Source organism: Pollicipes pollicipes, unplaced genomic scaffold (genome assembly GCF_011947565.3).
Source record: "Pollicipes pollicipes isolate AB1234 unplaced genomic scaffold, Ppol_2.1 Scaffold_7261;HRSCAF=8764_pilon_pilon_pilon, whole genome shotgun sequence".
In the NCBI taxonomy this organism is placed as follows: Eukaryota; Metazoa; Arthropoda; class Thecostraca; order Pollicipedomorpha; family Pollicipedidae; genus Pollicipes; species Pollicipes pollicipes.
The window spans coordinates 53937974-53965923 of NW_023597054.1; the positions used below are offsets into that span (position 1 = coordinate 53937974).

A 27950-nucleotide genomic window follows, 5' to 3' on the forward strand; every position below is an offset into this window, starting at 1 on the left:
TGGCCCGCGGCGCCGGCGGTCACACACGCTCCTCAAGGCACTAACTACTGCACTCGCCGGCGCGCGGCCATCCGGAAGGCAAGCGTCAGCGTCAGCGACGGCGGCGGCGGCGGCGGCGGCGGCGGCGGCGCGCTCACTGCAGCAGCCGCCCGATCTGGGACAGCTTCTGGTCGAGCGCTATCCTGTCGTCGTAGAGGGACGGCGCCTGCAGGATGATGCCGGCCGTGCCCACCACCACGGCCAGCGTGAAGATCCACAGGAACAGCCGGTCCAGTACCATCGCCACGTACTTCCAGTCCTCCTTGAACTGGAACGGTACGGGAGCGATACCCCTGTCAACGGGCGATGTGCAGCCCTTGCGCGACGTGTGGAGGCCATGCACTGGCGAACAGGACCGCCAGACAACACGGACGGTGGGTGTGGGTTTTATGCATGCGTAGTATGGCGGCAGTACAAAAACATTCCAGGATATTAAGAAAAACACGAAATTTTACGAACAAATACGCAGGGTCTGACGATAATTCACTGTTTTCGTTACTGGCCGGCCCATCCGGGACCCAACGGCGGGACGGAGCCCTGTCAACACGCTCTCGACCCTGTCGCTTCAGCGGACTGAGGCGGCCCTGTCAACACACTCTGCACCCTGTCGTTTTAGCGGACTGAGGCGGCCCTGTCAACACACTCTGCACCCTGTCGCTTCAGCGGACTGAGGCGGCCCTGTCAACACACTCTGCACCCTGTCGTTTTAGCGGACTGAGGCGGCCCTGTCAACACACTCTGCACCCTGTCGCTTCAGCGGACTGAGGCAAAGCATCGGACGTGTTAGGCCCGACGGGATGCCCTAAAATCTGCTGTGTTTATGAGCTCACGCAGACCTATGCTGTGATTCTGCGGTCCCTTCGGTGGCTGCTCCGTGCAGAGTTTACCAACCTGCCGGCATCACCGACCTTGTTGGAGTTCTCCTTCATCCTAGTGTTCTCGGCGATGAAGCTGATGCACCAGCAGGTGCGGTGGATGTCCGGGTGGCAGCCCATCAGCGGGATGTGGCTGCTGCGCCGGTGCTCGATGTCCAACGTGTCGATGCCGGGCCCCTCGTTCAGGAACGACTGGTGACCGTGCACGCGGCACGAGGCCGAGATGCTGTCCCCGGGCGCGTGCCTGTCGGTCAGGGCGGCCGGCGCTCAGGCACAGCGCTCCGGCCGCGGCGTCTCGCAGACCGGCCGACTGCGCCCCGCAACTCCTGGCAGACGGCTGTTTGTCTCCGTCGCCATAGCACTCCTCGCCCCAAGTATGGCCAGATCTGTCCTCAAGCACGCATGTGTGTTGGCCACTCTTCATTCGCCCTCAAGTGCGTGGTTTTCTTTAATCACTGTCACGTGGTCTCGACGGTTTCAGTTTTGTTGGTTTATACATTTGTTTCCAACGGTCTTAACGAGCCAAAGAGTCCGGTGGTATGCTGGTGTGAATTACTTCCACGGCGAAAGTTAACGGGCGTGCGGGTTTAATCTTTCACATTCAATCCTATGGCACCGCACTTCTGGAGGCAGCTGGCCGCCAGCACAGGATAGCTCCCAGCCGCCCCAGCCCATCCGCCCCACAATCACTCACAGTCCGAGGCGTTACAGCAGGCTACCATGAGGCTCTAACTCTGTTTAGCGCTGGAAGGGATGAGACATCCATCAGCCCGCTCGTCACGTCCGTCCTCAATCCCACAGGTCTGAGTGGCTCCGTCAGCTAAAGACCGAGCCGAAGGAGCTAGAACCGAACACAAATAAATGGCAAGCCGACGGAGTGGCCGGTGCCGCCGTCCGAAAAGGGTAAACATTTTTCCAGAATATTTCCCTCGCGTCGATTCAATTATCGACAACACCAGCCACAGCCTGGCGCCCGAGGGTGAGCTCGACACGACACAGCAGAATCCAAGCCTGGTGCCGTGGCTTGTCTGCTCGGCAGCTGACCCGCCCACTTCACCACTGCCGGCCCTGCGGCGCCCGGCTTCTCGGCCGCTGAAGCTGCGGCTGCTGAGTGCCGACTGCTGACTGTCGGCTGCTGACCCGGACTCCCGCGCTGACCGGGCCTTCCGCGTTGACCCGGACTCCCGTGCTGTCCCGCGGCGGTCGCGTCCCGGCGGACCGCCGCCGCCAGCCGACGCGCCACCCATCTGCAGCCAATACCGAATCCCGGCACCCCATTTAGCGCGGCGAAGGCCGTAGCGCCGGACGCCACCACCTGGACGGCACCGGAGGGACGAGGTGTGACTATGTCGTCCAGTCGTTCCGTTCGCCGGCGGCCGGCCGGCCCTGAGGCCATTGCTGGTGAGCACGCCATCTCCGGAGCGCGAGGACCGCGCCCGCCGGCGCCGTCTTTTTCGGCTGACAGGATGCCGAGACGAGCGTGATAACCGCATTAAAGCACGCTCACGCCGCGACGGTCTCAAAAGTCCTCGAGCATATTCAAGACGAGGGAGGAAAAGTGGAAAAAACATTGGGAGACTCGCTCGTTTTCCATGTTCTGTGGTTTCAGGGTGCCCCGTTGTCATTTTGTTACTGCTCCGATGCAACGGGAACCTTGAGAGCTCTTCGTTGAAAAACCAGACCCTGAACAGCCCGTTGGCTGAAAACTCGGAAACTGCTTTTGGGCGCGTGTTGTCCATCCTTTTTCGCCAAAAAACCTTCAGTCTGCTCATTATGTTGAACGCTAAACTCACAATCTAGTGACCGGAAAATCGGCCCGCCAGAGGGACGGACCGGGTCATGTCGTGCCAACAACGCAGCGAGCAGGTTGAGGACCTGAGCGAACCTGCGCCGCCTCGAGTGGTCGCGCGCGCTCGCCAGCCCTGGACTCCTCCTCTGGCCGGTCGATGGCCGGCAGATGGCTACTGTTTCCGTCGAATAGCTGGGCGGAGCTGTTGGACGATTGTGGCAGTGTTCTTCGTCGATGTGAATTCTAAGGAATCTCAGAAAGAAAGAAGGTCTTTCTCGGTCGCTGACACCCATGGGCCCCCGTGCTTCATCGCACGAGATGCCATGAGTCGTGCGCGGGCCGTGATTTTCTTACCGGTCTTCTTGCTGATATCGCGACACCGTTGTGAGTCATCGCATCACTACCGGAGCCCTCCCCGGACGGAGCAGGGTGCTCGCCTCTTTTTCCAGAAGCAGATGCACGGATTTCTTCAAGCGCATCCACTGAACTTCCGAAATACGGCTAGATCGCAAAGCCCCTCGGAAGAGCGGATGCGTCAACTGAACATCCGTGGTGACCCAGAATATCTCAGAGAACCGTAAACCGGGAGAGCAACGTCGCAGGGAAATAGGGAGCCGACGGCTGCTATTGGTCTCTCCTCAGGCCTCCTCGCCTCTCCCAATCCGCACCACGCCCAACAGTCTAACCGACTCCACCATTCACCTCTGTGTGTTTGCATGGTTGATTGCTTCCCAGTCGTGTGAAATGCATACGGGGGTGGCAGGCGGCATTCCATGACACGTGTAATACGCCGACATTTGCTCTGCGGAGAAAGGATCCCAGCACGGACAAGCGGAAGCAGCCAGCAGGATGGCCACAGACGAGCCCGGCTGGTCGCCCGTGCTCCGGCGGCGGGCAGACTGATAGCCCGCCTTTTGCAGGCTGCTACAGCGCAATTTCCCCTAACGAAGGGATGACTGGCAGTTCCATTTTGAGGAGGGACAAACAACCTCAGCTGGTCGGTATCTGGTTTCAGTCGGGACGTTTCCATTGGTTCCGGGCTGGTCCGGATCGGTTTATGGCGAGTGGGGCGCTCGTAAAGCCGCCGCTTCCTCTCTGGGTGGCCGTGCCGCCGGCCGCGCTCCCCTGTTCTGCGCGCCCATGCGCACATAGACGTAGACACAGACGTATGTTTGGGTGATCCACGATGCTTGTACTTGTGGCTGGCGTGGCTCATCGCTACGTTATAGGACAAAGGGATGTCAGGTAATGCCAATAGTTCACGCACATGAATTCCGACGCGCGTCCACAAAGCAACGGACCGCGGCCAGACGTTGACCGGGGCACCCAGCAGGTGGCGCTGCAGGGCGCGGCCGAGGACTGACGTCGGAAACCGCTCCAGGACCAGCGCCAGCGCGCTATCTGAGCCGGCCGCCCGGCAACGGAGGCGCCGTCTGCCCATCTCGGCTCGAGGCGTTCGGCTGGAGCCGCCGCCGTCGGCGCGCTGAACCGACGGGCACTAACGACGCCTGGCCTAATGAGCGGACTCCCAGCCGGTGGTGCTCCGGACTCCGACCGCCGGTCAACGGAGGAGGACTGGCGCCAGCCCAGCTAGGCCAGCCGCCTCACACACACGCCTAATGAGCGGACTCCCAGCCGGTGGTGCTCCGGACTCCGACCGCCGGCCGACGGAGGAGGACTCGCGCCAGCGCGGCCAAGCCAGCCGCCCCACACGCGCTCACGGTGCTGACGTGACGCGCGCTCCCGCCGCCGGCTGGGGGTGGGGGCGTGACAGGCCTGTCAGGAGCGCCTACCCCGACGAGACCGCGGTCACGCGAGAGCTGCTCTCCCTGCCACTCGCCGCCTCTCTCCTCCGCTCGGACGGCTGCCTCGTCCACATCCGCTGCTCTGCCTCCGTGTACGTGTGGCGATGCATACGAGACGGGGCTGAAGTGAAGCCCCGAACACATCCCGGAAGCCGACACTCTGCCACAGGGATGACCGTGGTGTGAAAATAACGTGTACCTGTGACACACATAATCACCCCAGGTCCCATCCCACAACATGTGCGTAATTGCGTAGTTGCTGATCATGGTCGCAGTCATTCGAGCTTCTGTTTTCCAAATTGAGCTTCGTCGACCCGGCCCGATGCGCTCCAGTTCGTGATTTTATGTTCGTTGCCGCACAGTACGCTGTTTGATGGTTTTCAAAACCATAGATGGAAACTGTATGGCAGTTGTACGCTCGTATTTACAATGTGATCAGACGCACGCGTGAATGGCGCCCTCCACATAACGACAGAGTGAGCAAATCCCATCAGACAATCACGAGTTGTGGAACTACACAGAATATAGGAGAATTTAGTTTGGCTCATTCATCCGTCTCATAATCGCAACAGTCACCCACCCCAACACGGTATTCTACTAACAACTGGAGGATGTGCCACAATCAATCGCAAAAACAAGCGTGCGACGCCTTGGGTGAAAACTGAACACTGCTTCCGTGATGCTTTTTTTGATGCTTTTCATGTAAGACGTCAGTTCTAGTAAGTTTAATCACGTGACCATGAGTTGTAAAGCGATATGAGACCCAGTTTTGATTCGGGTTAAACTCAAGTCCCATAATGGCAGCACTCTGATACAACCAGATCGCACTATTTTGTTTCAAGCAAAGGCCGGCTCACGATGAAAAAACCATTTGGTCGAAAATGTTTTCCGCTGGTTATGACGGCTTCCGTGTAGCAAGTTGATGTCGGGAAAATCTTATTCCAGATCATTCGCTGTGAGATAACGTTCTACACAGAGGGTCCAGTCAGCTCGAACGGCCGCCTGGGAAGACTTGGTCAATGCTCGGAAGCCGCCCGATAAATGTGATCGGACAATCGTGAATTTTGCAACACGAGACGTGGCATTTGATGTGGTTCGAACAGTTACCTCAGTGAGCAGCAGTTGTCAGTCTGATCACATCATTTACTAAAAATAGAGGCACCAAGGCGACGACGTGGCACGCCACCAACGAAACAACCTTCCAACGGCTTGGGTGAAGGCTAAAAATCCCGTTGCAACGAGGGGTCAGCACCGAAGCGTGGATTAAAGTGCTCCAACGCGACGTGTGACGAATCTAATATCTCTTGCACAGTTTGCGTGCTAAAATCATGTTAAGTCATGCTAAATAATTACACAAACATTCAAAAGTCATGTTAAAAGTTATGTCAAAAGTCATGTTAAATAATTACACACAAAAGTCATCTTAAATAATTACACACAAAGTCATGTTAAATATTTACACTTGTAATTCTCCGCGGCTTTTACCTCGCCCGAAAAGTCTTAGTTTTTCGCCTTTGCTACTTTGACATTCTCCGCATATATCAACGTCATTTCTTGCTAGCTTTGCTATTATGAACTCGGCGTTATCAGAGCATGTCTGTGGACCGCCGTGAAGTTTTGCGAAACACTGAAACGAAACATCCCGGGAAGTAATCTCGTGGCTGAATTCGGGATGGGGAAGAGCACAGCTACTCACAGGGGCGAGTAGTCTGAGATGACGTTGTGCGGCTTGGCGGCGGACCCGGGCAGCAGGCCGTCCTGGTGGAACACCACCTCCTGCACCTCGGAGCTCTTGCCGTTCTGCTTCACCAGCACGCGGCTGGTGTTCAGCGTCACCCTGCGGACGCGGGGTGGCACAGGTCACAGGTCGCCTTCAGACGAGCGCGTGTTAGCCGCCGCCTCCCGGACGACAGCGTCAGGTCGTAGGTGCCTCCTCTACGAAGGCATCGCAGGCGACAGGTCACCTTGAACACGTTCCCTGGGACGCCGTGCGAGACACGGGGCGGTGCGCCGGGAGACAAGGCGTGCAGTGTTGAGCGGGGAGTGCTGGACGTGGCCGAAGAAGCCGCCGGGGACCGCCCGCGGCCCTGTGCCGCCGGGGCACGGCAGCCATTACGTCTAATCGTGTGTGATCCGCCGCAGCTTCCGACGAAATGGCGCGGCTCTCCTGAGCTTGGGAGACACTTCCCCGCAGTGCAGAGGCTGGGATACTGGAGACGGCGTACCAGGCACACCAAGACATGACTGCAATAGCGCACAGAGCCTCTGTGAAGCCACTGAGATCCGCGATTGTCGACGAGGGTATACGAAATCAACTGCCTTCGGTTACAAAGTTTTCACAAATACGCCTATATCAACGCCCGCATACATAACCGTTACGACAGACGCCAGACACGTTGCACGATTAATTGCATGTTATCATGTTTGACCTCAGCTATCAGAGCTGAGATGAAAGAGGAATGTGAGGCTAAGTTTATGTTTCCTTTCTCGCCGTGGCGGGGCCGCGACTGGTCCCCATTCTTGACGAAATTCTCCGCTTTCACTGCAGGCATGTTTCTTACATATATCTCCACAAAAAAACACAAACGTAGTCAGAACACCACACGACCCCTTAGCATATAAATAACAAACGCAAGCTGCCGCGCGGCCGCAATAATCTTTTCTGCAGATTTATGATGGTGTCTGCGGGCTTTTGGTCTTACCACGCGTCAATAAATTCCTGCCATCCATCTCCGAAAGCCAAGGCGCCACAGAGCCGTGTTTCGGCGCCGTATTACTGGCTGTCATGTCAGTCAATGTTGACAACGGTTGCAACCAAACGGAGTGGGGGTGCATTTATGTTTCAGCAGTTTGAAGACAACAGTTTTCTCTGCCGTTTGCAGTCAGAGCAGGCTGAAGAAGCGAAGGAGCGTTAGGACATCCATCAATCACCAAACCATTATCCGTCAACCGAAATTCCTCCATCGAATTTATCATTCCCCCCTCCCTTCAATAATACCGTTAATTCCAAGGCCAAGTGGTGCTGTGTGCGCTGCATGCTCGTCCAATTTGAACTCGATTGACTGTCAGCTCCTAAATATAAATAATGCGACGCTGGGTGATTCCAGTGCCCAGTACTTCTGACTTATCTGAGGATATTTGAGAGTGACACATAAAGATGGTGGGTGGAGACCAGATTAACACGGATGAAAGAAGAGGGGAGAGAACATAATGTCGCCACCGGCGCCTATCCGGAAGCGAGCGTCGAGTGGTCTCACAGAGGACCCCCGAAGCCACAGCTGCCAGACACATTCGAACACGACACCGCAGATACAGATAGGCTGTGCGCCCTTGCTTTGATCTGAGCGCACGCTTCCCGACGCGCGTGATCTGGTAGGTTCCAATTGCCTGGTGTGAGCAGGAGGTGCGCGCGCGCGCCGCCTGGCGGTGACGGCAGCAGCGGCGCAGTCTGTCGGGTGTCAGCGCTCGAGGGTGGACCGGGCGATCCAACAGCATGGTGGTGAGCAGGCTACAAACTGCGACGGGTCAGCATGAGCAGGCTACAAACTGCGACGGGTCAGCATGATATGTAGGTGTTAGGCCCTATGACGCATTATCGCAGGTCGCATGATGCAACGTATACATGACTGATGCAACGTATGGGTGTCTTTGCATGGGCTGGTGTATTGCGCCCATTGATGCTTTTATGAAAGAAGAAATTTCATTTACATTGGGGTAAAACTAGCTCCTTCCTAGAACTGTCCTCCGATTAATGAGAAATTCCCCGCAAGGATATAAGTGGAGTTCGTATAGCGGTGATAAAGGGGGCGAGAGAAAGCGTGCTTACGGGATGCCATCTGGCTAATGCGATTTTCTTCGGACCTCATGATCCCTCACGGTTTTCTGATGCATTTAAACAGACATTTAAATGCACGAGCACGCAAGCATAGATGCGTCCATAGCTGGCTTGCCTGCCGCGTCACGTCTGCCGTGCAGGAAAAGGAGCCTGCGAGGGTTCGACGGCGTGTATAAAGCTGGCTAGACAGGTCGCAAATGCGTTCCATGCTGTGTCGCATCAAATAGCTAGCATTTTGCTTTAATAACAAGTAACCACCTGGGAAAGCAGCTTTCAGTGCCGGCCGTCCGGACGACGGAGGTGTTAGTAAATATCGAAGATCCAGTATGACAGAATGCATGTAATAAGCCAACGGGCTGGTCAGCCGCACCACAGCGAAGATCACTCATGACCAATGTGGCAATTAGCCGTCGAGCTCGGCCGGCACGTTCCTGCTGCTGGGCCCTCTGGCCGCGCGGGTGTGTGGTGGTCCGCTTCCCGACCCGCACTGGCTTGCTTCGCTCTATGCCTGCCACCTACTGCGCGGCAATTATCCACTTCACGTGGAGTGTTGCATCGTTTAACCCATTCCCGATCAACGAGAATAGCTCTCCCGTTATAGGCATCATAGTAGTCTATAGGTAGATTCGATGCCTTATGATAACGAGGCCAAATCCCACATATATAATAACCAGTACAAAGTTCATTGTCAAGCGTTTCCAGAACCTCTGAGCTTGCGGAATGTGGTGAAAGGCCGCCACCAGTGCCGATGAACGTTGAACCTTGTCAGTTCTGACGGTACTGAATAAGCAGCTTCGTTACTGCGGCGATGCCTGGGTCGCCGATGTCGGTATATTTTTTGTCGTGTCTAGTCTGTTTAGCACTGCACTTGAACATTGAACATAACGGCTCTCTAACATATAGGATAGTCTGTCAACCTGTATATGCCGAGCTACGATGCGCTGAGTATCACTTTTGAAGTGCATTGCTATCTCATTTTAACACGATAGACAGGACGGCGACAAAAAAGGTTCATTGATGTCATCGCAAGAGCCATTGAGACGCTTGTGGGGATGACATTACACTGATAGATTTCGATGTGTATTGGTGGGTGCATAAAGCTGGCAAGATAATGATTGAAGACATGCAGATAGAGAGCCATGCCAGCACAAATAGCTTCTGCAGTCCTGTGGACCTTGTGGCGACGGCGTCCACTCCGCGGACAGCGACGTCGTCCGGCGAGCCTGTCGGACCAGCCTTTCTGCCCGCCTCGAATCTTTGTCAGCTCAGGTATGGCTAGCGATGCAGTGCATTGGTTGAGAGGAGGTGCTGGTGTGAGAGGAGGTCCTGTGTAGTCTGTAGTAATTGGCGCTACAGCCGACCCCAAGGCTCTGTCTTGAGTGACATGAAGCCTCGATGATGTATTCTGTAACGATCCTAATGTTAAGGGCCTAGGTACGGCAGCAGGCCCACCCTACGACCGGGAGAGCAGCCCAACCCATGACAACAGAAGGCTTGATCGTGCAGATGCGTTCAGCTGCTGTACGTCAGATGCTTGTTCGTTTCCGACAGCTCTAACTAAGAGCAGCGCGCTGCCCGCTCTGATTTTCTAAGGGGGCTCATGTCATGAACAGGTCAGCCTCACTAATGTGAAGACCTATTGCAATAGGGATCCGAAATACGGTTTGGCGCCCTGGTGTGACAGAGATGGCTGATGAAGCCCTGCAGGTACGGTAAACATCTCGGATAGTCGATGTCAGTACAGCAGGTGGTGTTCGCCGTATTGGATCTGGTCATGGTGCTGTGCGAGAGAAGGCTTTCTCCATGTTAAGAGCGGCCCCTTTCGTGACCACGAGTAGACCCTGTCGCGACTAAGGATTTTGTTACGCCATGTTGCATTAAACGCCGTGAACAAAGTTTCGAACAGTGGTTCAAATGCCCTTGCCATGAGTGAGAGACGGCCCTAGCAATATGGATGTCAGTGATGCAGACAGGTTGGGTGGTTCTTTGAACCATATGAGTGCTAGTGTTGTGATGAAATCCGGGTAAGACGAGTGTTTCATGATGTTTCTACATTCATTCCGCAAAAGGTCGGCTCCCGTGTGCTTCTAAAAAATGACGGAGAGCTTTGCACATTATGAAACACGATTAACTTCGTCATCGCCGGCGTTCCAAGAAAATCTACACATGCATACATAGGCGTTGCATTACCAGGCAGTGATCCGGGCACAGCCAGCGCCATAATGCGGCGAAAGGCCCATCAGCCAGGGGAGGTCTCCACTGAGCTGCATGGGCCCCACCGGACGCTGGGTGGCCCGCCCTCCAAAAGGTTCATGGCGCCGCCCCGGATGGCAACAACCTAACGACACTCCCGAGCTTTCAACGCAGCTGTGAGCCAAAGGACAGCATGTTGTGCGCGATCGTTGCTGGCATCAATGGTAACATACACACTGACAGACGGAAATGACCGAACTGACGGAAGTGTACATCGATTGTCGACGCATCTATAAATGCTGAAGCCAACCGCGTCAACATTCCTGGCGGCAACCATGACTATAACAGACGCCGGTTAAATACAGATACCAGATGGTTGGCGCTCTCGTCACAGCGAAGGACCCAGTGGTAATCGAGTGCAGACACGGCACTTTCATTTTGCAATGGTTTACCCGAAAGCGCGAGGGGACTGCTTATGTAACCGCCGAACCAGTGTTTGACAATGACCTTCTGGCGGCGGGTACACGACAAGAAAAGATGCTGACAGCGCATGATCCCATCTACCTTAAGATAGGTAGGTACAATTAGGCAATTGTTTGCGAATCCCACGCTATAAGAAGATAAAGGGTATCGAACGTGCCTGGACTGCTATTTTACGAATTCCGGTAATGTCATCAAGCATAACAATAGGGACTTAATAGATCGTTGGGTAGTTAAAATCATGGTTTCTTTACTTGCTAGCTGTTACGGAAACAAGAGTTGTAGTCTAATGACGTCACACAAACGTGCCATGACACAACCGAACGGTGATATGTTGAGGGACATATTTACTGAAAAGATAAACTTGGCTGCCTTCAGCAGTGTTGTCCACTTACAAGCAGGCACGCCAATAGTTATGAGTGAATGTATTTATCATATCTGATGCTTGCTTCAAAATTTTAAAATGTGAAACATTTTCTTTTAATGCACTTGATTACTCAGGTTGCATGCCAGTACTTTTACCATGTTTCAACATGTTTTGTAAAGCCCGGCTTTTATTCTTTATGATTGCTGGAAACCGCATAATATACTCGTACAATTAGTGGCTGCCAAGCCATCTGCTAGCAACGAGCGTGCGGTTACGTCGGGTCGGGCTGGCTGGCCGCACGTGCTGGAAACTGTCCCATACGCTCTGAGGACGAGCTTCGATCCACGCCATTGTTCAAAGGCAGCAATGAGATTAGGTATCGATCTTGGAACTTTGGTGCAGTCCGAGACATTGCGCAGCAGGGGAGAGCCCAGCAACATCGATTCATTGTCTTCTAAAGAATGCAAAACCTCGTTTGTGTATTCATCATTTAGTGAAGACGCCGCAACACATCACTCACAACTATGAGAGAACGACTTGCGCCGGCAATTGACAGCATGCGTAAACATTATTGCGTACCCACCTGGGCAGCTCATTACGTAATGGAGGCTTGAACCAAAGGCATTTGAAAAGGAGTCAAGAGGATTTCATTGATTTCATTATTTCCGTTTTCGGTGCAAATGCTTGGACCCATTTAAGGGTGAGACCTTGACGAAATGAGGTGATTGAAGAAGCAAGCATGCTATTTTCTCATAAGCCGACATGGAGATTCCCACGACGAAAGCTGTCCTGAAGGGACTGCGCTCCTGGGCTACTCCCCCCCCCCCCGCTGACTGTGGACGTTCCAGCGCCCTCCACCGCGATTCCCAATGGGTATTGGGTAAATTCAACATTGATGACAACGTGTCGCACGGCACGCAAGGGGAAAACTGTAGCGCCCATCAGAGCTTTTTGTGGGGAAGGAGGACCTGCACCCGGAGACCGCTGCCTGACGCTCCACCCATCGCGGCGTAGCGCCAGCCGCGAGCCCGTGCGCTCGTCGGCCCGTCAGCAGCTGACCAGCGTCGGGGGCGCGGCCCACATCGAGCCGTTCTGCCGACGGGCGCAGCTCGATTGAAAGCCGCCCGCCGTCAGTTGCCGGCCGGACAATTCACTGCGACGCATCTGCCGCCCATCTGCAGTCAGCGCGGTCCGTCGCGGCGCGTCGGCCGCCGGCAGCAGCGGTAAAAAGGCGGCCGGCGAGGCGGCGGCGCCGGCGCGCCGGCCGCGGAGGCGCGGCAATCAGTCAGCGGTTCAACGCGCCGCGGCCGGCGCGCGGGGTCAATACGGCCGGAGGCGGCCGGTGTCACGGCGTCCGCGACAACGTCGCTGGAAGACGGCCGGCGTCACCGGCCGGCCGTTCGCCGGCCTGCCCACCGGCCGGGAGGGCACGGCCGGCCGGCCCGTGCGGAGGACGCGTGGGTCAGGCCGTGGTCACGGCGGCGCACAATCGCGGTCCCAGCAACAGGCTGCCCAGCCTGACTCGGACGTTAGCCATAGGGAACCGGGATTGCCAAAGCCGTTCAGTGGAGGAGTTTTAACAGTACAGTAAAAAGCAAACACAAAGATAGTAGTGGAAGTCAGATTGTCTTGTACTTTGCGTCAGTCATCGGGTGGTCGCTGGCTTTTTTCAACTGTAACTGTGGCATATTGATCCACATTGGGTCAGCTGGTGGAAACCACTGGTATGAGTTCTCTTTATCTCTACATCCAAATGGCCGATTTCGTCGATTCAGAATGGAATCGATAGTCCTGGACCTCGAGACCCACACAAAGTCTTCTTTGGCGACTGACAGGCCAGGCATGGCGTTTTAAGTCGGATTATACATGACGGATTTGCGACCATTTGCTCTTTGTACGCTTTAAGTCAGTTTGAATGTCATTAAGTTATATATGAACTGCAACGACGGCTGGCTATGCCATATAGCAGGCACAGCACAAACCTACTTCGAAAAAGGAATTGGGGTTTTACGCCTTACCGACTGCCACGGCCATTTCGCGACGAGACCATTTTGAAAGCGACTTCGTCGGCATAACTGACCTCAGGTCAATGCAACCCTATGCTTAAGAGCAGGCAGGCGTTACGTAACAGAGTACGGGGAAATCAAACCGATTAGCATCCTCGTCCTGCCTTATCATATCATAAGATGGGAACGGAAATATTATATCACGGAATGGCATACAGCATGTACACGACGGAATATCATACAGTAGGTCTCACCTCAGGAAGGCCAGACAGTGCGACCGACAAACATCTTTCAAAGCTGGATTATAAACAAAAGTGAGGGATATCATTTCCACATGAAGATCGCCATGATGTGGGATGACCTGGCTTATCCTCCGTTGACCTCAAGCAAGACCGCAGCATCCATCACCAAGAGGGGCTCATCAGGTTCAGATTCATATTCACTTGTATTTTCATCCAGAATTCGCTTGTCGCATACCAACGTCCCGACGACGAAGTTATCTCTAATTTCAGGTGACGCCAATGACGTCGTTTTTGCATGGCCCAGCATGAGCTGGTCAACAAAAGGTTGATGCAACATGGTCATGGTGCCAGGAGCGAAAATACTGAAGTCAAAAGGGACTCAGGACTCGACAGTGACCGTTCATTTCGAAGGAATAGTTCTCATGCATCCCAACGGGCCTAATGTCAACATACGCATGGGAGAGCAGGGAGAGTTTTATCAGTTTTTACTCTGAGTACTCTCCTGCCATGGCAAGATATGATATAATATGATATGATGCGATATGACTGAGATTTTTATATAAGCAGAGAGCTAAGACACTTAACTATATACTAACTATAATAAGCAGAGAGCCAAAACACTTAACAGTTCGCCGTAATTTTTGGAGAGCACGCCTTCGTGTTTTGCTAAATGGCTTCTAAATGAGCCCCTTTCAAATGAAGTAACCTGCATAATTCCCTGGTAAATTGTATCACATAGTGGCGGAAGTTGTGTTTATGCATTTTGGCATAGTTTAAGTCGTGTTGCAAGCAAGTTAAATGCGCTATGACATGTAGACCAGATGCGCTCGTCTGTGCTATTTCGCATTATGTCGAGCTTGCGAAAAGTATATTTTTTGCCCCTTGAATCCGTCAGTGATTGTATAACGATTCTCACCTTGGTTTCGGATGCTCAGGTAGAATTATGAACCTGCGTGGGCGTTGTAAATGTCCACATGTTGTCTAGAAACCAATAAATCATGGCGATCATGTCAGTCAATCATTGACAGTAAGTCAGTGAATAACAAATTGTTGGTACATTGCATCAGCGACACAACGTACCCCATGCGCGGCTCGTGCAACATATACCACCGACATCTTGGAAGAAAGCTCGGGTCACCATGAAATCCTTGGCTAGTAGATGTCGAATGTGTTGCAGTATGTACGCCGCATGTGCTACCTCAGCATTCAGCATGCTATCCAGATTGGCTTAGTTATGCTGTAAGCCCTCAAACACACATTTGCACCGGTCGCTTCAGTTTTCAACCATGTAACGTGCAGATATCACGCTCGTCCGTAAACGCATACTTGTATGCGGCCGGAAGTACACTGAAAAATAGAGCGGGCTGCCGTGTGTCAGCTGAATGACACAAGGCTGCCTTGCGTCGCATACATTTGGAACATGTCAAACTAATACTACCTGGATATGATACAACCCATCCCACTCTATCCTTATTAATGAGAGACCAGACACCCCATAAATAAATATCCGAAGCGAATGCCTTGCTCGTGCTCCTTTACGGATGATGAAACTTTTGGTCGCTGGCGTAACTCGTGGGAAAAGTTACGTCAGAAAAAAACGGGGAGAGAACCACCTTAACTCACGGGTTAAGGAATATTGTGTAATTTACTGGTGGGTCGGAGTCTAAAGAAAATTGACATGAGTGTGGTTTAATCTAAACATAACTTTGACGAACTCAATCTTAGGGCTTTACAGTTTTCTCTCTAAATTCAAATTCACGTCTCACGTAAAGTCAGTTCAAATTTATATTCATCTTATAGCAAAATATTCCCTTTTTCCATAAAAGGGTATGCTCCACACTTGAAGGTAGTAAGGCAAGCACCGAATACGATGAAATAGGCTCGCGTTTAACTATTGGTTTGCTTTCAAGCGCTGAAGATCGCTCTCGACAACAAAATTCCACTATATAGCGATATGCTTCTCAAAACGCCATCGTTTGGTCACGTCGTGGAACGTTTTGATGACGTCAGAGTCGCTGCCATATCGGCTGTCTTAGGATTGCCACTGCAGCGGACGGGCTGACTTGTCTACTTGTGATACTTTAAGCGCTGCAAAGGTGTAGAGTAATACATGTAATTCCATGCTACTATCGTTATGGGCGTGGGTTTTGGCATTTTGTAGCCGGGTTCTTGCATATGTTAATGCGATAGCATGTTTTCCACTTGCATCTGCATTTTCGGTTTCGGCGCTATTCTTGAGTTATTTGGTCTCTGTCCGCCATAGCTAGTATCCCAAAACTTACCCAAACACCCCCGTTATTTATTTCACAACGCGGTTCGCGATCGAGACAGGCAGTCGGCAGCTCGATCTATCTGCTAGCCTGTTGTATTCTTTCATGAGGACACTTGTTGCCGAGTAACTGCAAAATACGGGTATTTCAGTGGCCGTATTTTCTTGACCATGAGCAAAACACAGCCAATGACGTGGGGGCATTTATATATATGACGTGTTGACGTTGACTATGCTGCATATATGTATTTATATATATTTATATGCGTATATGTGGGGCACATATATGTATGACGGCATACGTGTCTGGGTTACATTCAAAGGGGCTGCAAAAGTTCGCGTGCATCAAGTTTAGAAACAAGAGGGTTTTAAGTGGCTGGTTTTAAGGGGCATGGCTGTGAACTGCAAGTAATGATCATGAAAACGGCTCTATCAGCTAAAAACTTCTTAATCATATGGAACGGTTCTATAAAGTCGACATCTAATTAGCAAATCTCGACGAGAACGCCCCTTAGAATGGTCTTGGATTGAGTAAAAACCCAGTGAAATCCGAGCGGAAATTGTAATGCTTTATAAATGAGCTGCCAGCAACGGCCAGTATAATTTAGTGTCGCTTTCGGAGCACAAGGCGGCGTTGGCGCCGAAATTGGCCGGGGATCGTGTGCTCACTGGCGCCGGAGCGTGCCGGAGTACTGAAGCCGGGAGGTGCAACTGGTTAGGGCCATCACTGCTACACTAAGCTGGCAGCAAACAGGTTGAGCTATCAGGACAAAAATAGGAAGACGTCTGTTGAGGAGAAGCCCATTTCTAAAACTACGACGCACAAGGGCAAGCGAACAGATGCAGTTAGCCAGACCAAAGGGCAACCTGCGGATGAGCAGCGAAATACCTGCCCTCTAAGCATAGTGCTGCTGAGCCGCCTCCTTTTTCAGCTTCCGCCTGCGCAGTGAGCTGCCTGTACCGGCGCTGATTGGCGTACACGTGGCGCCGGGATCGCCGGCCGCAGTGTGAGTTAGTGTAGCCGGCGATAGACCGGTGCGGTTTGCCACAGCCGCCCGCAGCCGGGCCAGTCAGGTCTGCTGCGACCGCCCGGAGCCGGGCCAGTCAGGTCTGCTGCGACCGCCCGGAGCCGGGCCAGTCAGGTCTGCTGCGACCGCCCGGAGCCGGGCCAGTCAGGTCTGCTGCGACCGCCCGGAGCCGGGCCAGTCAGGTCTGCTGCGACCGCCCGGAGCCGGGCCAGTCAGGTCTGCTGCGACCGCCCGGAGCCGGGCCAGTCAGGTCTGCTGCGACCGCCGGAGCCGGGCCAGTCAGGTCTGCTGCGACCGCCCGGAGCCGGGCCAGTCAGGTCTGCTGCGACCGCCGGAGCCGGGCCAGTCAGGTCTGCTGTGACCGCCCGGAGCCGGGCCAGTCAGGTCTGCTGCGACCGCCCGGAGCCGGGCCAGTCAGGTCTGCTGCGACCGCCCGCAGCCGGGCCAGTCAGGTCTGCTGCGACCGCCCGGAGCCGGGCCAGTCAGGTCTGCTGCGACCGCCCGGAGCCGGGCCAGTCAGGTCTGCTGCGACCGCCCGGAGCCGGGCCGGTCGTCGCTGACCGCCCGGAGCCGGGCCAGTCAGGTCTGCTGCGACCACCCGGAGCCGGGCCGGTCAGGTCGCTGTCGCCCGCGGAGCCGGGCCAGCATATCTGCGCACCGGTCCGGAGCCGGCCGGTCAGGTCTGCTGCGACCGCCCGGAGCCGGGCCGTCAGGTTCTGCTGCGACCGCCCGCAGCTGGCCAGTCAGGTCTGGCCGACCGCCCGGAGCCGGGCCAGTCAGGTGCTCTGCGACCGCCCGCCCGGAAGCCGGGCCAGTCAGGTCTGCTGCGGACCCGCCCGGAACCGGGCCGGTCGGGTCTGCTGCGAGACCAGCCCGCAGGGGCCAGTCAGGTGCTGCGACAACCCGCCCGGAGCCGGGCCAGTCAGGTCTGCTGCGACCGCCCGCAGCCGGGCCAGTCAGGTCTGCTGCGACCGCCCGGAGCCGGGCCGGTCGCGCCTGCTGCGACCGCCCGGAGCCGGGCCAGTCAGGTCTGCTGCGACCGCCCGGAGCCGGGCCGGTCGGGTCCGCCGGTCGCCCGCCCGGAGCCGGGCCGGTCAGGTCTGCCGGTCGCCCGCCCGGAGCCGGGCCGGACAGGTCTGCCCGTCGCCCGCCCGGAGCCTGGCCGGGTCTGGCCCTGCCCGTCTCGCCCGCCCGGAGCCGGGCCGGTCGGGCCCTGCCGGTCGCCCGCCCGGAGCCGGACCGGTCAGGTCTGCTGCGACCCGCCCGGAGCCGGGCCAGTCCAGGTCTACTGCGACCGCCCGGAGCCGGACCGGTCGGGCCTGCCGGTCGCCCGCCCGGATCCAGACCGGTCGGGTCTGCCGGTCGCCCGCCCGGAGCCGGGCCGGTCATGTCTGCTGCAACCGCCCGGAGCCGGGCCGGTCGGGTCCGCCGGTCGCCCGCCCGGAAGCCGGGCCGGTCAGGTCTGCCGGTTCGGCCCGCCCGGAGCCGGGCCGGACAGGTCTGCCCGTCGCCCGCCCGGAGCCTGGCCGGTCGGGCCTGCCCGTCGCCCCGCCCGGAGCCGGGCCGGTCGGGCCCTGCCGGTCGCCCCGCCCGGAGCCGGACCGGTCAGGTCTGCTGCGACCGCCCCGGAGCCGGGCCAGTCAGGTCTACTGCGACCGGCCCGGAGCCGGACCGGTTCGGGTCTGCCGGTTCGCCCGCCCGGAGCCAGACGGTCGGGTCTGCCGGTTCGCCCGCCCGGAGCCGGGCCGGTCATGTCTGCTGCAACCGCCCGGAGCCGGGCCGGTCGGGTCCGCCGGTCGCCCGCCCGGAGCCGGGCCGGTCAGGTCTGCCGGTCGCCCGCCCGGAGCCGGGCCGGACAGGTCTGCCCGTCGCCCGCCCGGAGCCGGGCCGGTCGGGCCTGCCGGTCGCCCGCCCAGAGCCGGGCCGGCCGGGTCTGCCGGTCGCCCGCCCGGAGCCGGACCGGTCAGGTCTGCTGCGACCGCCCGGAACCGGGCCGGTCAGGTCTGCCGGTTGCCCGCCCGGAGTCGGGCCGGTCAGGTCTGCCGCGGTCGCCCGGAGCCGGGCCGGTCAGGTCTGCCCGTCGCCCGCCCGGAGCCGGGCCGGTCAGGTCTGCCCATCGCCTGCCCGGAGCCGGGCCGGCCGGCCGGCCGCCGGATCGCCGTCACGTCCAACAATCGATACGGCGGCGCCCGGCGCGGCCGCGCGTCACTGCACGATTTCTCCCGGGAGCGGCGCGCCCTCCCGCTCAAACACACATCAGTCGCATCCCGTCGGCAGGCGCCGAGCACCCTCCCGCTCAAACACACATCAGTCGCATCCCGTCGGCAGGCGCCGAGCACCCTCCCGCTCAAACACACATCAGTCGCATCCCGTCGGCAGGCGCCGAGCACCCTCCCGCTCAAACACACATCAGTCGCATCCCGTCGGCAGGCGCCGAGCACCCTCCCGCTCAGACACACATCAGTCGCATCCCGTCGGCAGGCGCCGAGCACCCTCCCGCTCAAACACACATCAGTCGCATCCCGTCGGCAGGCGCCGAGCACCCTCCCGCTCAGACACACATCAGCCGCGTCTCGTCGGCAGGCGCCGAGCACCCTCCCGCTCAGACACACATCAGCCGCGTCCCGTCGGCAGGCGCCGAGCACCCTCCCGCTCAAACACACATCAGTCGCGTCCCGTCGGCAGGCGCCGCGCGCCCTCCCGCTCAGACACACATCAGCCACGTCCCGTCGGCAGGCGCCGAGCACCCTACCGCTCAGACACACATCAGCCGCGTCCCGTCGGCAGGCGTTTGGCGCGGCCGCGCCGCCCGCCCACCTGCACACGGCCACCGGGACGGGGGCGTCTGTGAGGCAGGCCGGCTGCGGCTGGTGGGCTCGGACTGGATATCGCCCTCCAAACTCTGCGGGCTATCACCAGCAGCCGGGGGAGGGACGCCGAGTGGCGTTTAGCTGGAACTTCCCGGAAACTTGGCAGCGTGGCGGGGCCATCTGGACGATGCTCTACTCGCCTCCGTGCGCGCAGTTCAAGATGAAAGCTCAGCTTTAGCAAACTCAGCTCAGCCAAGTGCAGCTGTTGGGATATTGCAGATACGGGGCGTTCAGCGGGCTTCCGAGCGCGGATATTATGGCGGCCGAACCTTGTGTGTGGATGCGCCGAGACTGCTGATTGACTGTTCCCGGCGGAAACGGCCCCAGCTTGCCGCTGGCTGCACATCAAAAAAGGAAAAGCCGAACGCCGTCTGTACGGCCATTCGGGCCACTGAGCACAGGGAACGACACGCCGAGCCCCGCCTGAGGTTCTCCGGGTGCTGTGGCATCCATGTGTAAACAATTGATTTTGCCAAGCGCTGGCGACGGAAACGGCGGGTTTAAGGAGCGCCGCCCGCGGAAACATCCCGGTTCTCAGCGTTGTGGAGACCTGCGAACATCCGGCGCGCAATCGTTCGCGCCGCCGCACTGGGCTGGCAGTGGCGGGCTCAGCCAGCTCCTGGCCGGAGTCGACCAATGCGGATTTGCAGGCTCATAATAGCAGAGTCGACGCCATTCGGAGCTGGCCTTCTCCAGGGCAGTGCTCGTCCGTCTGAAGCGGTGCCGGCACGTGCCGGTAACGGATTTTCATAAAATATGCAATTTCTCGTCCGGGCAGGGATGGGGCGCACTGAAAGCTGGCGTACGGACGGTCTGCAGTACAACTACCTCGGCTGCGCTGGCTCCAGCGAGACCGTTCCCGGGGCAGGGAGCGCGCCGAAGGCGGCGGACGGCGCTCCGCGACTGGCCGCCACCGTCGGTGACGCAGACAACAGTCTCGTGCGCCGTCCTGCAGCCGCCACGGGCGTCGTGGGTGAACGTGCCCGCTGACTGTGACGCGGCCGCTGCCAGCGAGAGCAGTACGCACGCCTCTCGTGGGGCGGGGCTCGCCCGCGCCTCCCGCCGGCCGCGCCGGCGCACCTCACGCGGCTGCTCGATAAAGCTGCTCAGCATGGCGCCACTCAAATGCTGAGCAAACACCCAGCTACACAAACACCAACGCTCGCCTTAAAGACACAATGGAAATAAGGCAGGATGCCAGAGGAAATATGCCCTGTGAATATCGGCGAAAAAGCTTGACAATTTGGAACTTCGTATGCTTTCTTTTTATATTTGGACGGGCAGGCAGTTTGTCAGCACTGATGGTGCTGCTCGAACAAGTCTACTTCATGCGATCAGAAAAGTCAGGGGTCAACTAAAACAAAAAAGTATAACTAGAAGGTAGGTTTCTTTGGCTGAACATGCCCATCGGTATTTCGCAAGCCGCGCGTGTATGTGGACAAGTGCTTTTGTTTTTTTATATTATGTTGGTAAGTGTTTAGATGTTCTAGGAATCTTCCAGCGACCCACACACTGATGGACATTTATTTTGTGAACAACTTGCCCTCCTTATCCCGAACCTTCTTAAATTATTCCATTGATAACAACTTTGGTTTTCGACTCTCGGGCATCTTGCCGCAAAGACGCGAACGTTCGAAATCAGGACCGAGGCGAAGTCTTAGTTTTGCTCCAAACATCATTCTACTATTTAGGCTTAGCGACGTAAATAGGTGCTAAGACGATATCAAGCAAAAATACCACGTGATCCCATTATCCAATTATGAGGCAGGCGCGAATCAAATATGGCGCATCAACAAAAGTAATTGCCTTCGCTGCACTGGATTCAAAACAGTCGAATTAGTGCCACGCAAACGTTTTGATAGGGAATGGGGTTAAATTAAATCCATGTCGAAATTAGGCGGATATAGGGCTGCAAAATTTCTTGAAAAGTGTGGCGTTGAACCGCTCAGCTTTGCCAAAGTGGATGAAACGCACATTAGTGTAGCGACAAACACGAACATGACTTGTTATTCCAGCTCTGGGTCAAAGTACCCCATAAATTTAATTATAGAAAACATGGAGTCAGCTCTTCCACAGCTCCCAACATGCTGACTAGCTGCGGGCCCCTTCCTTTTTTTCTTTTTCACACGTTTTTTTTTATTTTGCTCCGTTTGGCCCATTCGAAAAGAGCACCAGCAGCGGTGCGGCAGTCTTGTTATTTCTCCTGTCATGGCCGGCACGCTGCACTGCTTCTCGCGGCGCCGCCAACGACTTGGCTGGCATTATCATCGTCACTGCGTTGCCACGCAATTGCAGTGACTCCCCTAGTCACGACAGAGTCACCCCACCCAGTGCATTGTTCACGTGTGGACAGGTGTCTGCCACGCATTGCTTCCATCAACGCGACGCGTCGCCGACGGCGGGGCGTCACGGCGCACCCCGTCAACAGACCGCTGCGAACGGCCGCGAGCAGCCGCCGTGACCTGCCGCCACCACGGTCCGAGCGGACTGAGCCATCGGCCACATCGGTACGGTGGCGTTCGTGCGGCGCTCTGCGGCCCTGAGAGCCGCGTCGCTCTTCGGATGCGTGCGGATGTGGAACGCCTGCGCATGCAGAAGCATGGCCATGAGCAGGGACTTACCCGTGCCTGTTGAGACGGTATTGGGGCCTCTTCATCATGAGGAGACGCGGCAGAATGTGAATGAAGACCCGTTTGACCCACGGCGCCATTCGGTGGGTCTGGGGTGACCGGAAGTGGACGTTCAGCACTACGACGGTAACTCCGATGCTGTGAATAAAAAAATCATGACAAGGTCACGTGTTGTCACAATATGTCAATGAACAATATGTCATTCAAGTCCTGTCATGCCATAAGTCATGCGGCGATCAAGGCCAGGAAAAATATAATTGAAAAGGCGTGCGTATCTGGCATTCCTAAGCATGATTACCAGATATAGCGGCTGTCAAAATTATGCTGTCTAAAGCAGTCTTTTCTACTTAGAAAGTATACCAATACTTCGAAGTGATCTTGTTTCATCATACCTTATGCTTGCTTCAATGTCTTCAAATCTGAAATATTCCCTCAAGCGTGGTCTGCAAAGAAACTGGCAACGCTGCTGCGATCTGACAGCCAACAGCAAGCTGAAAGCGACTAAGCAAAGTGAGGGGCCATGGGCATCGAGTTCTCGCGAAATAAGATGCGAAGGAGAAATCCTTTGCCGGATAAGAGTTGGTCACACGCAGGTAAAGGACGGGCACCTGAGTGGTGGACACTGGCCTGGGTATCCTCGTTACGACTAGCCGCCCACCGTTCGTCACGTTATCCACTCAGAGTGTCACTTAACCGAAGACAGGTTACTTCGTTTTGGAGGGGATTCTCCAAGCATTGCCTGTCCTAACATTAGTGGCGTTGATTCTCGCTGGCTTGCCACGAGTCGCCCGTTTTCATCGTTGGCAAACATGTGCTTTTCATCTATTGGCATACCTCGTTAAACCTTTAGCACTGTTTTGGGCGCAAAATGGCCAGAAGTGGTCGGCGCACCCCAAAACCCCAACCACCACCGACCAAAACTGAGCGCAACGCTACGCAGCCCAATCCCCCATTCCCCTTGTTAGGCTTCCGGCACGCTTCACATACGCCCCTCCCCATTCATGTGTAACGTAATATGCGGCCGGCCGCAAATGAACTCCCATCACTCGGGCTGCTGATAATCTGCAATAAGTTTCTACATACATGGCCACCACTGGTACATTCGACCCTAACGCCCTAGTGGCGAATGAAAAATGGCCGTCTTCTCCCGAGACTTGAACGGCATATTGGTTCGAAGGCTTGCCGAATGATTAATTACCCTCGACGAAAACCTGTGGGGCCCTCTAGCTTTGCCGCAGCTGCTGGGCTGTGGGATATCTGTAAAGGTATGTTGGATGCGGTAAGAAGCTAATTGGTTTGTTTTAGAACTTGCATTCGGCGTAATGTCATGTCACATGCCGCCTCGTGGTTTCCAGATGTAACGTTGTTTCAAGAACAGCAGTAACCCTTGACCTTTTTGACCCTGATTGAACGGCGCGTCATGAACTGCAGTAAATCTTGACCTTTGACCACCGGACTCCATCACCTAGTCACAATGCTGAACCTCGCGTGACTGGAGTGCGCGGAAACAGCCCCACCGCGGCTGGCAAAGACTGCCTGCACCTGGACCCTGGGTATGCGGTTTCTGACAGAGTAATCCTCTGATGAAACCTGATAACCTGGTTGGAGACTATGTAAAGAAAAATGCACAAGAATGCAAAACGAAAGGAAAGAGAATAATGTGAAAGTTCCGGATGATAAAGGGTTTATACGTGAAAGGTCATCTTTCTCTTTACGATAAGCAGGGACAAACTCTGGGAGCCAAATGGATTGCAGACAAGGCTTCATTTTGAGCCACACGAAAGGATGTCAGTGGTTTAAGTGATAAAAACTAAGCACACTGTACGTAACAGGGCCACGCTATGTTTAAATAACGAGTGGTGCTAATGCGAAGCCAATGCAACAGCTATCATTCACACCGATGCAACAGAGACTGGCATATTAAGCGCGTTAGAAATAAATTATAATTCCAATCTAAGAAACAGTCGTTAACAGATGAATATACCAAAAATATCTTTGGAATTCCTTTCGAAAGTCAAGCTTCATGTTTTTCGCGTACTTTGATCGCTTCCAGCATATCGCGATACCGTGATATCGTGGTATCGTGGTACCGTATCGTATGACCGCTACAGCGCAAGAATACTTGTTAACTCATTGCTCCATTCGATGGTCAAACGGATATCGCTGAAAAGGAGTGTGACATCGCAACAGGACGCAATAAGTGCAATAGGATTCACACGAAGCCGTCGTATTTTAAAAAAAAGTTATAAGACAGACACTTTAAATGGCCGCCTAAGCCTGTAGAGCTGGCCAAATGCGTGTCTACGCACTACGTACTCCCTACGCACTACGCACTCCCTACACTCCCTACGCACTCTCTGCGCGTACCTTAACGACACCAGCACCATGGCGAAGATGAGGTATTTTCCGAGCAGCGGCACGACCAGCGACGTGGGCGGGATGATCTCGACCACCAGCAGGAAGAACACGTACAGCGAGGTCAAGATGGAGATGGAGAGCGTCACCTGGCGGCGAACGCGGCGCGCCGAGTGTGACGCTGCGTCACGCCTGACAGAGCAGCTCCCACGGGCCAGCCGCCCGTCTGTCTTCCGTTCGCTGTTTGGTCTCATGTCACAGGGATGATCCATGATGACCTCTGTGATGCATTGGCCAAATATGTATGCTCACGTCGTGGCGTTGTGGCGCTTTTCTTGTAATAAAGCATATGTGGCGGTGAGATTTGGGGTCATGTGATGAATGTCTGGGGGCAATATTAAGAGCCCTTTATATCTCTGGGGTTGACAAGACAAAGCAATGGAATTATTTATCTTTCATGCTGATTTAGAGACAAGCATTTCCATTTGTACATGCTCAGGTGTTGTTTCTTACAAAGCACTGGCCAGAATGTTTGCAGTATACGGCGATTTGCCGTGGAAGATTCCACAGAACACCGACTTGTAGGCTTTGGTAAAATCGAGCGAGCTATTTTGAAGACAAATACATTGGTTAGACTAGGTTTTTGTGCTTTATTTGCACATCAGCCTTGCGAAAATGTTTTACCTTTTCTCCGCTGTCCGACGGGAGATAAAATGTTAGCACCGTCAGGAACGAAATCCCCATGCAGGGGATGATTAGGTTGACGGTGTAAAACAGTGTCTTCCTCCGCATAGTAATGTTAAACGTAATGTCCAGATATGGTTCGTCGCAGCAGGTGTAAAACTTCTCGTGCCTGTGGGCAGAAGCACGAACATTCCGTCGCAGGTAAACAACGGAGGCGCCGTGCAGCCGTCACGGTTGTGACGCCCGGAGCCATCCGCGCCGAATGCTTTTGTTTGCTATCCAAAAGGCGCAATCAACGTGCCGGTACGGTACCAGGCGTCAGGTGACAAGCTGTTGACGGATAGAGGCGGCTTCAAACGGCCTACGGTGTCCATTGTCCGGCACAGTCCCTTGTCTACGGCCGGAACCCGTGTCGTATGGCTGCAGCCTAATCTGACCAATCAGCCTGTGCTAAACGAGGGATTTTATGGTGCCAGGGACAATGCATGGACGACCAGGAACGACACCCATATGAAAGGGAGCGAACCTACGAAAAACGTTTAGGCATTGTTTGCGTAGAAAGTAATGGCACGCTTCCTGATTCATCTGATATTCTATTATTCCACCAGAAACCTTTTATTCGCCCGTAATAATTGTGCAGTTTTGGTACAAACGTGGACCGTATGCCTCAACCTCAACTTGGCAGAACTTTCAATGTCCATGACGTCCTAAGACGCACGCCCATTGCCCGAAGCTCTCAAGCGACACCAGGCCCGAGTGGAGCAGGCTGTACAGCATACTGCAATGCACCGCGCACACACTCACCGAATGGCAGGAACATCGAGTATATCCCACTCCACAGACTTGTAAAATTCGGAGAGATCAATACCAACTTTGACGAGATCATGGCCCTCCGACTCATCCCGATGCCTCAAATCCACCTGAAACAGACCGAAATCAATCGTACTTCACACGCAGTCTCGGGACGCGTGAAACACCACTCATGGCGATGCAGACACTTGCAAAAGACGCGGCCCGGCGGGTGTGCCAGCAGACGCGCGGACTTTCCACAGAGTGGTAGATATCTCATCATTTTCCCATTGAAAAGCAAGGCCTTTCCGGCGACATCGACCTTTCTCAGCCTTCTCAGCCACCGTCAAGAGACCTGAAGTGATTTAAAAGTCGCCATATGGTTCAAACACGTATGACAAAATATTTAGCAGCGTTCTACAGACAGGCGATGTTGTAAAATGTGCGTCGAACGAGAATAAGTAAACATTTTACAACGTAGAAAGTCATGGCCAGTTCTTCAGTTTCATCAAAATCATTGTCCATACCATGAACTTGCTGCAAAAGACCCTGGCCCATTCTCACCAACGTTAACAACTTAGCGGGCTGATACTTCCTATTGCGCGTTGCACATAATTGCACATTTTTGTGCCATTTCGATTGTCCACTAATAAGTTACCATGCGTCACTGGCGTCAGACCGATTTGACAGATTACAACAGGGCGAGGTTGTAATAGCGCTGACCGTAAGCGGTGGGAAGGAAAGAGGGATCTCGGTAGTACACGACAATATAAAATGCATAGCCACGGAAACGCGTGACCTTGCGCGCACTGGTTATCCTTAGCAGTCATATCTGGTATTTTCCTGGTACAAACTGGTCATCCTCAGTGGCCATATCTGGTATTTTCCTAGCATTATCAATATATCAGTCGCGAGTGGGCCTGCTGCGCCCGCTCGCAGCCAGTGTATTTCCGGGTAACTCGCATGACCAGCTCGGACCAGGAAGAACTTGCAGCTGATATTGAGGAAGTCAATCTCACGAACGGCTGCCGCGAATAATGTCGCAAAAGGTTGCGTGTATGTTCAAAGGTCTTGCTCTTTTATGTAAGAAGACTTGCTCTTCAGTGCTCTGTGATGTTAATTTGTAGTTTATTTTGTCGTTGGGGTAGCGGGAGGAACGCTACTGGTTGCCAGTTCATGAAAAGCGATTAGGAAGACAATTCCAATTTCGAGCTTTTTCTTCAGGTAATTCAAGCGGTTTCCTTCTTCAACAACGTTATTTTTGTGTTACAGCCTGGTTAATGTCTTTGTTTCCAGGGTGCAGCGAAAGTGGGACCCGTCTCCCAAACAGCGCACAAGACACCGGATGCAACACAACAGCTGGCATTCCTCCGCACCTCTCCTAAGACCAGGTAAAATCAACCTCGCCGACGACTTCGGTCAGCGCGCCTCCGCGCGCGGTCCACGAGCGGGGGTCGTTGTCACATACCCCATGACCTCCGTACGCGATCCATGAGCGGGGATCGTCGTCACACGCCGCGTGACCTCTGTACACGGTCCACAAGCGGGGATCGTCGTCACACACCCCATGACCTTCGTATGCGATCCATGAGCGGGGATCGTCGTCACACGCCGCGTGACCTCTGTGCACGGTCCACAAGCGGGGATCGTCGTCACACGCCGCGTGACCTCTGTACACGGTCCACAGGCGGGGG

At 55.1% G+C, this 27950-nt stretch overlaps 1 protein-coding gene across 1 annotated transcript in view; it reads right to left on the reverse strand.

The window, feature by feature from the left end:
* Positions 1-27950, reverse strand: part of LOC119112501 (acetylcholine receptor subunit alpha-like) — a 62368-nt gene continuing 34418 nt past the window's right edge. Inside the window, exons 5-11 of the mRNA XM_037236700.1 lie at positions 26272-26387; positions 25468-25636; positions 24796-24932; positions 22420-22566; positions 6205-6345; positions 948-1158; positions 1-307 (exon numbers count right to left, since the gene is read on the reverse strand). Coding sequence (XP_037092595.1) covers positions 134-307; positions 948-1158; positions 6205-6345; positions 22420-22566; positions 24796-24932; positions 25468-25636; positions 26272-26387 — 1095 coding nt within the window. The 3' untranslated portion in view covers positions 1-133. The remainder of the gene's footprint in view (positions 308-947; positions 1159-6204; positions 6346-22419; positions 22567-24795; positions 24933-25467; positions 25637-26271; positions 26388-27950) is intronic.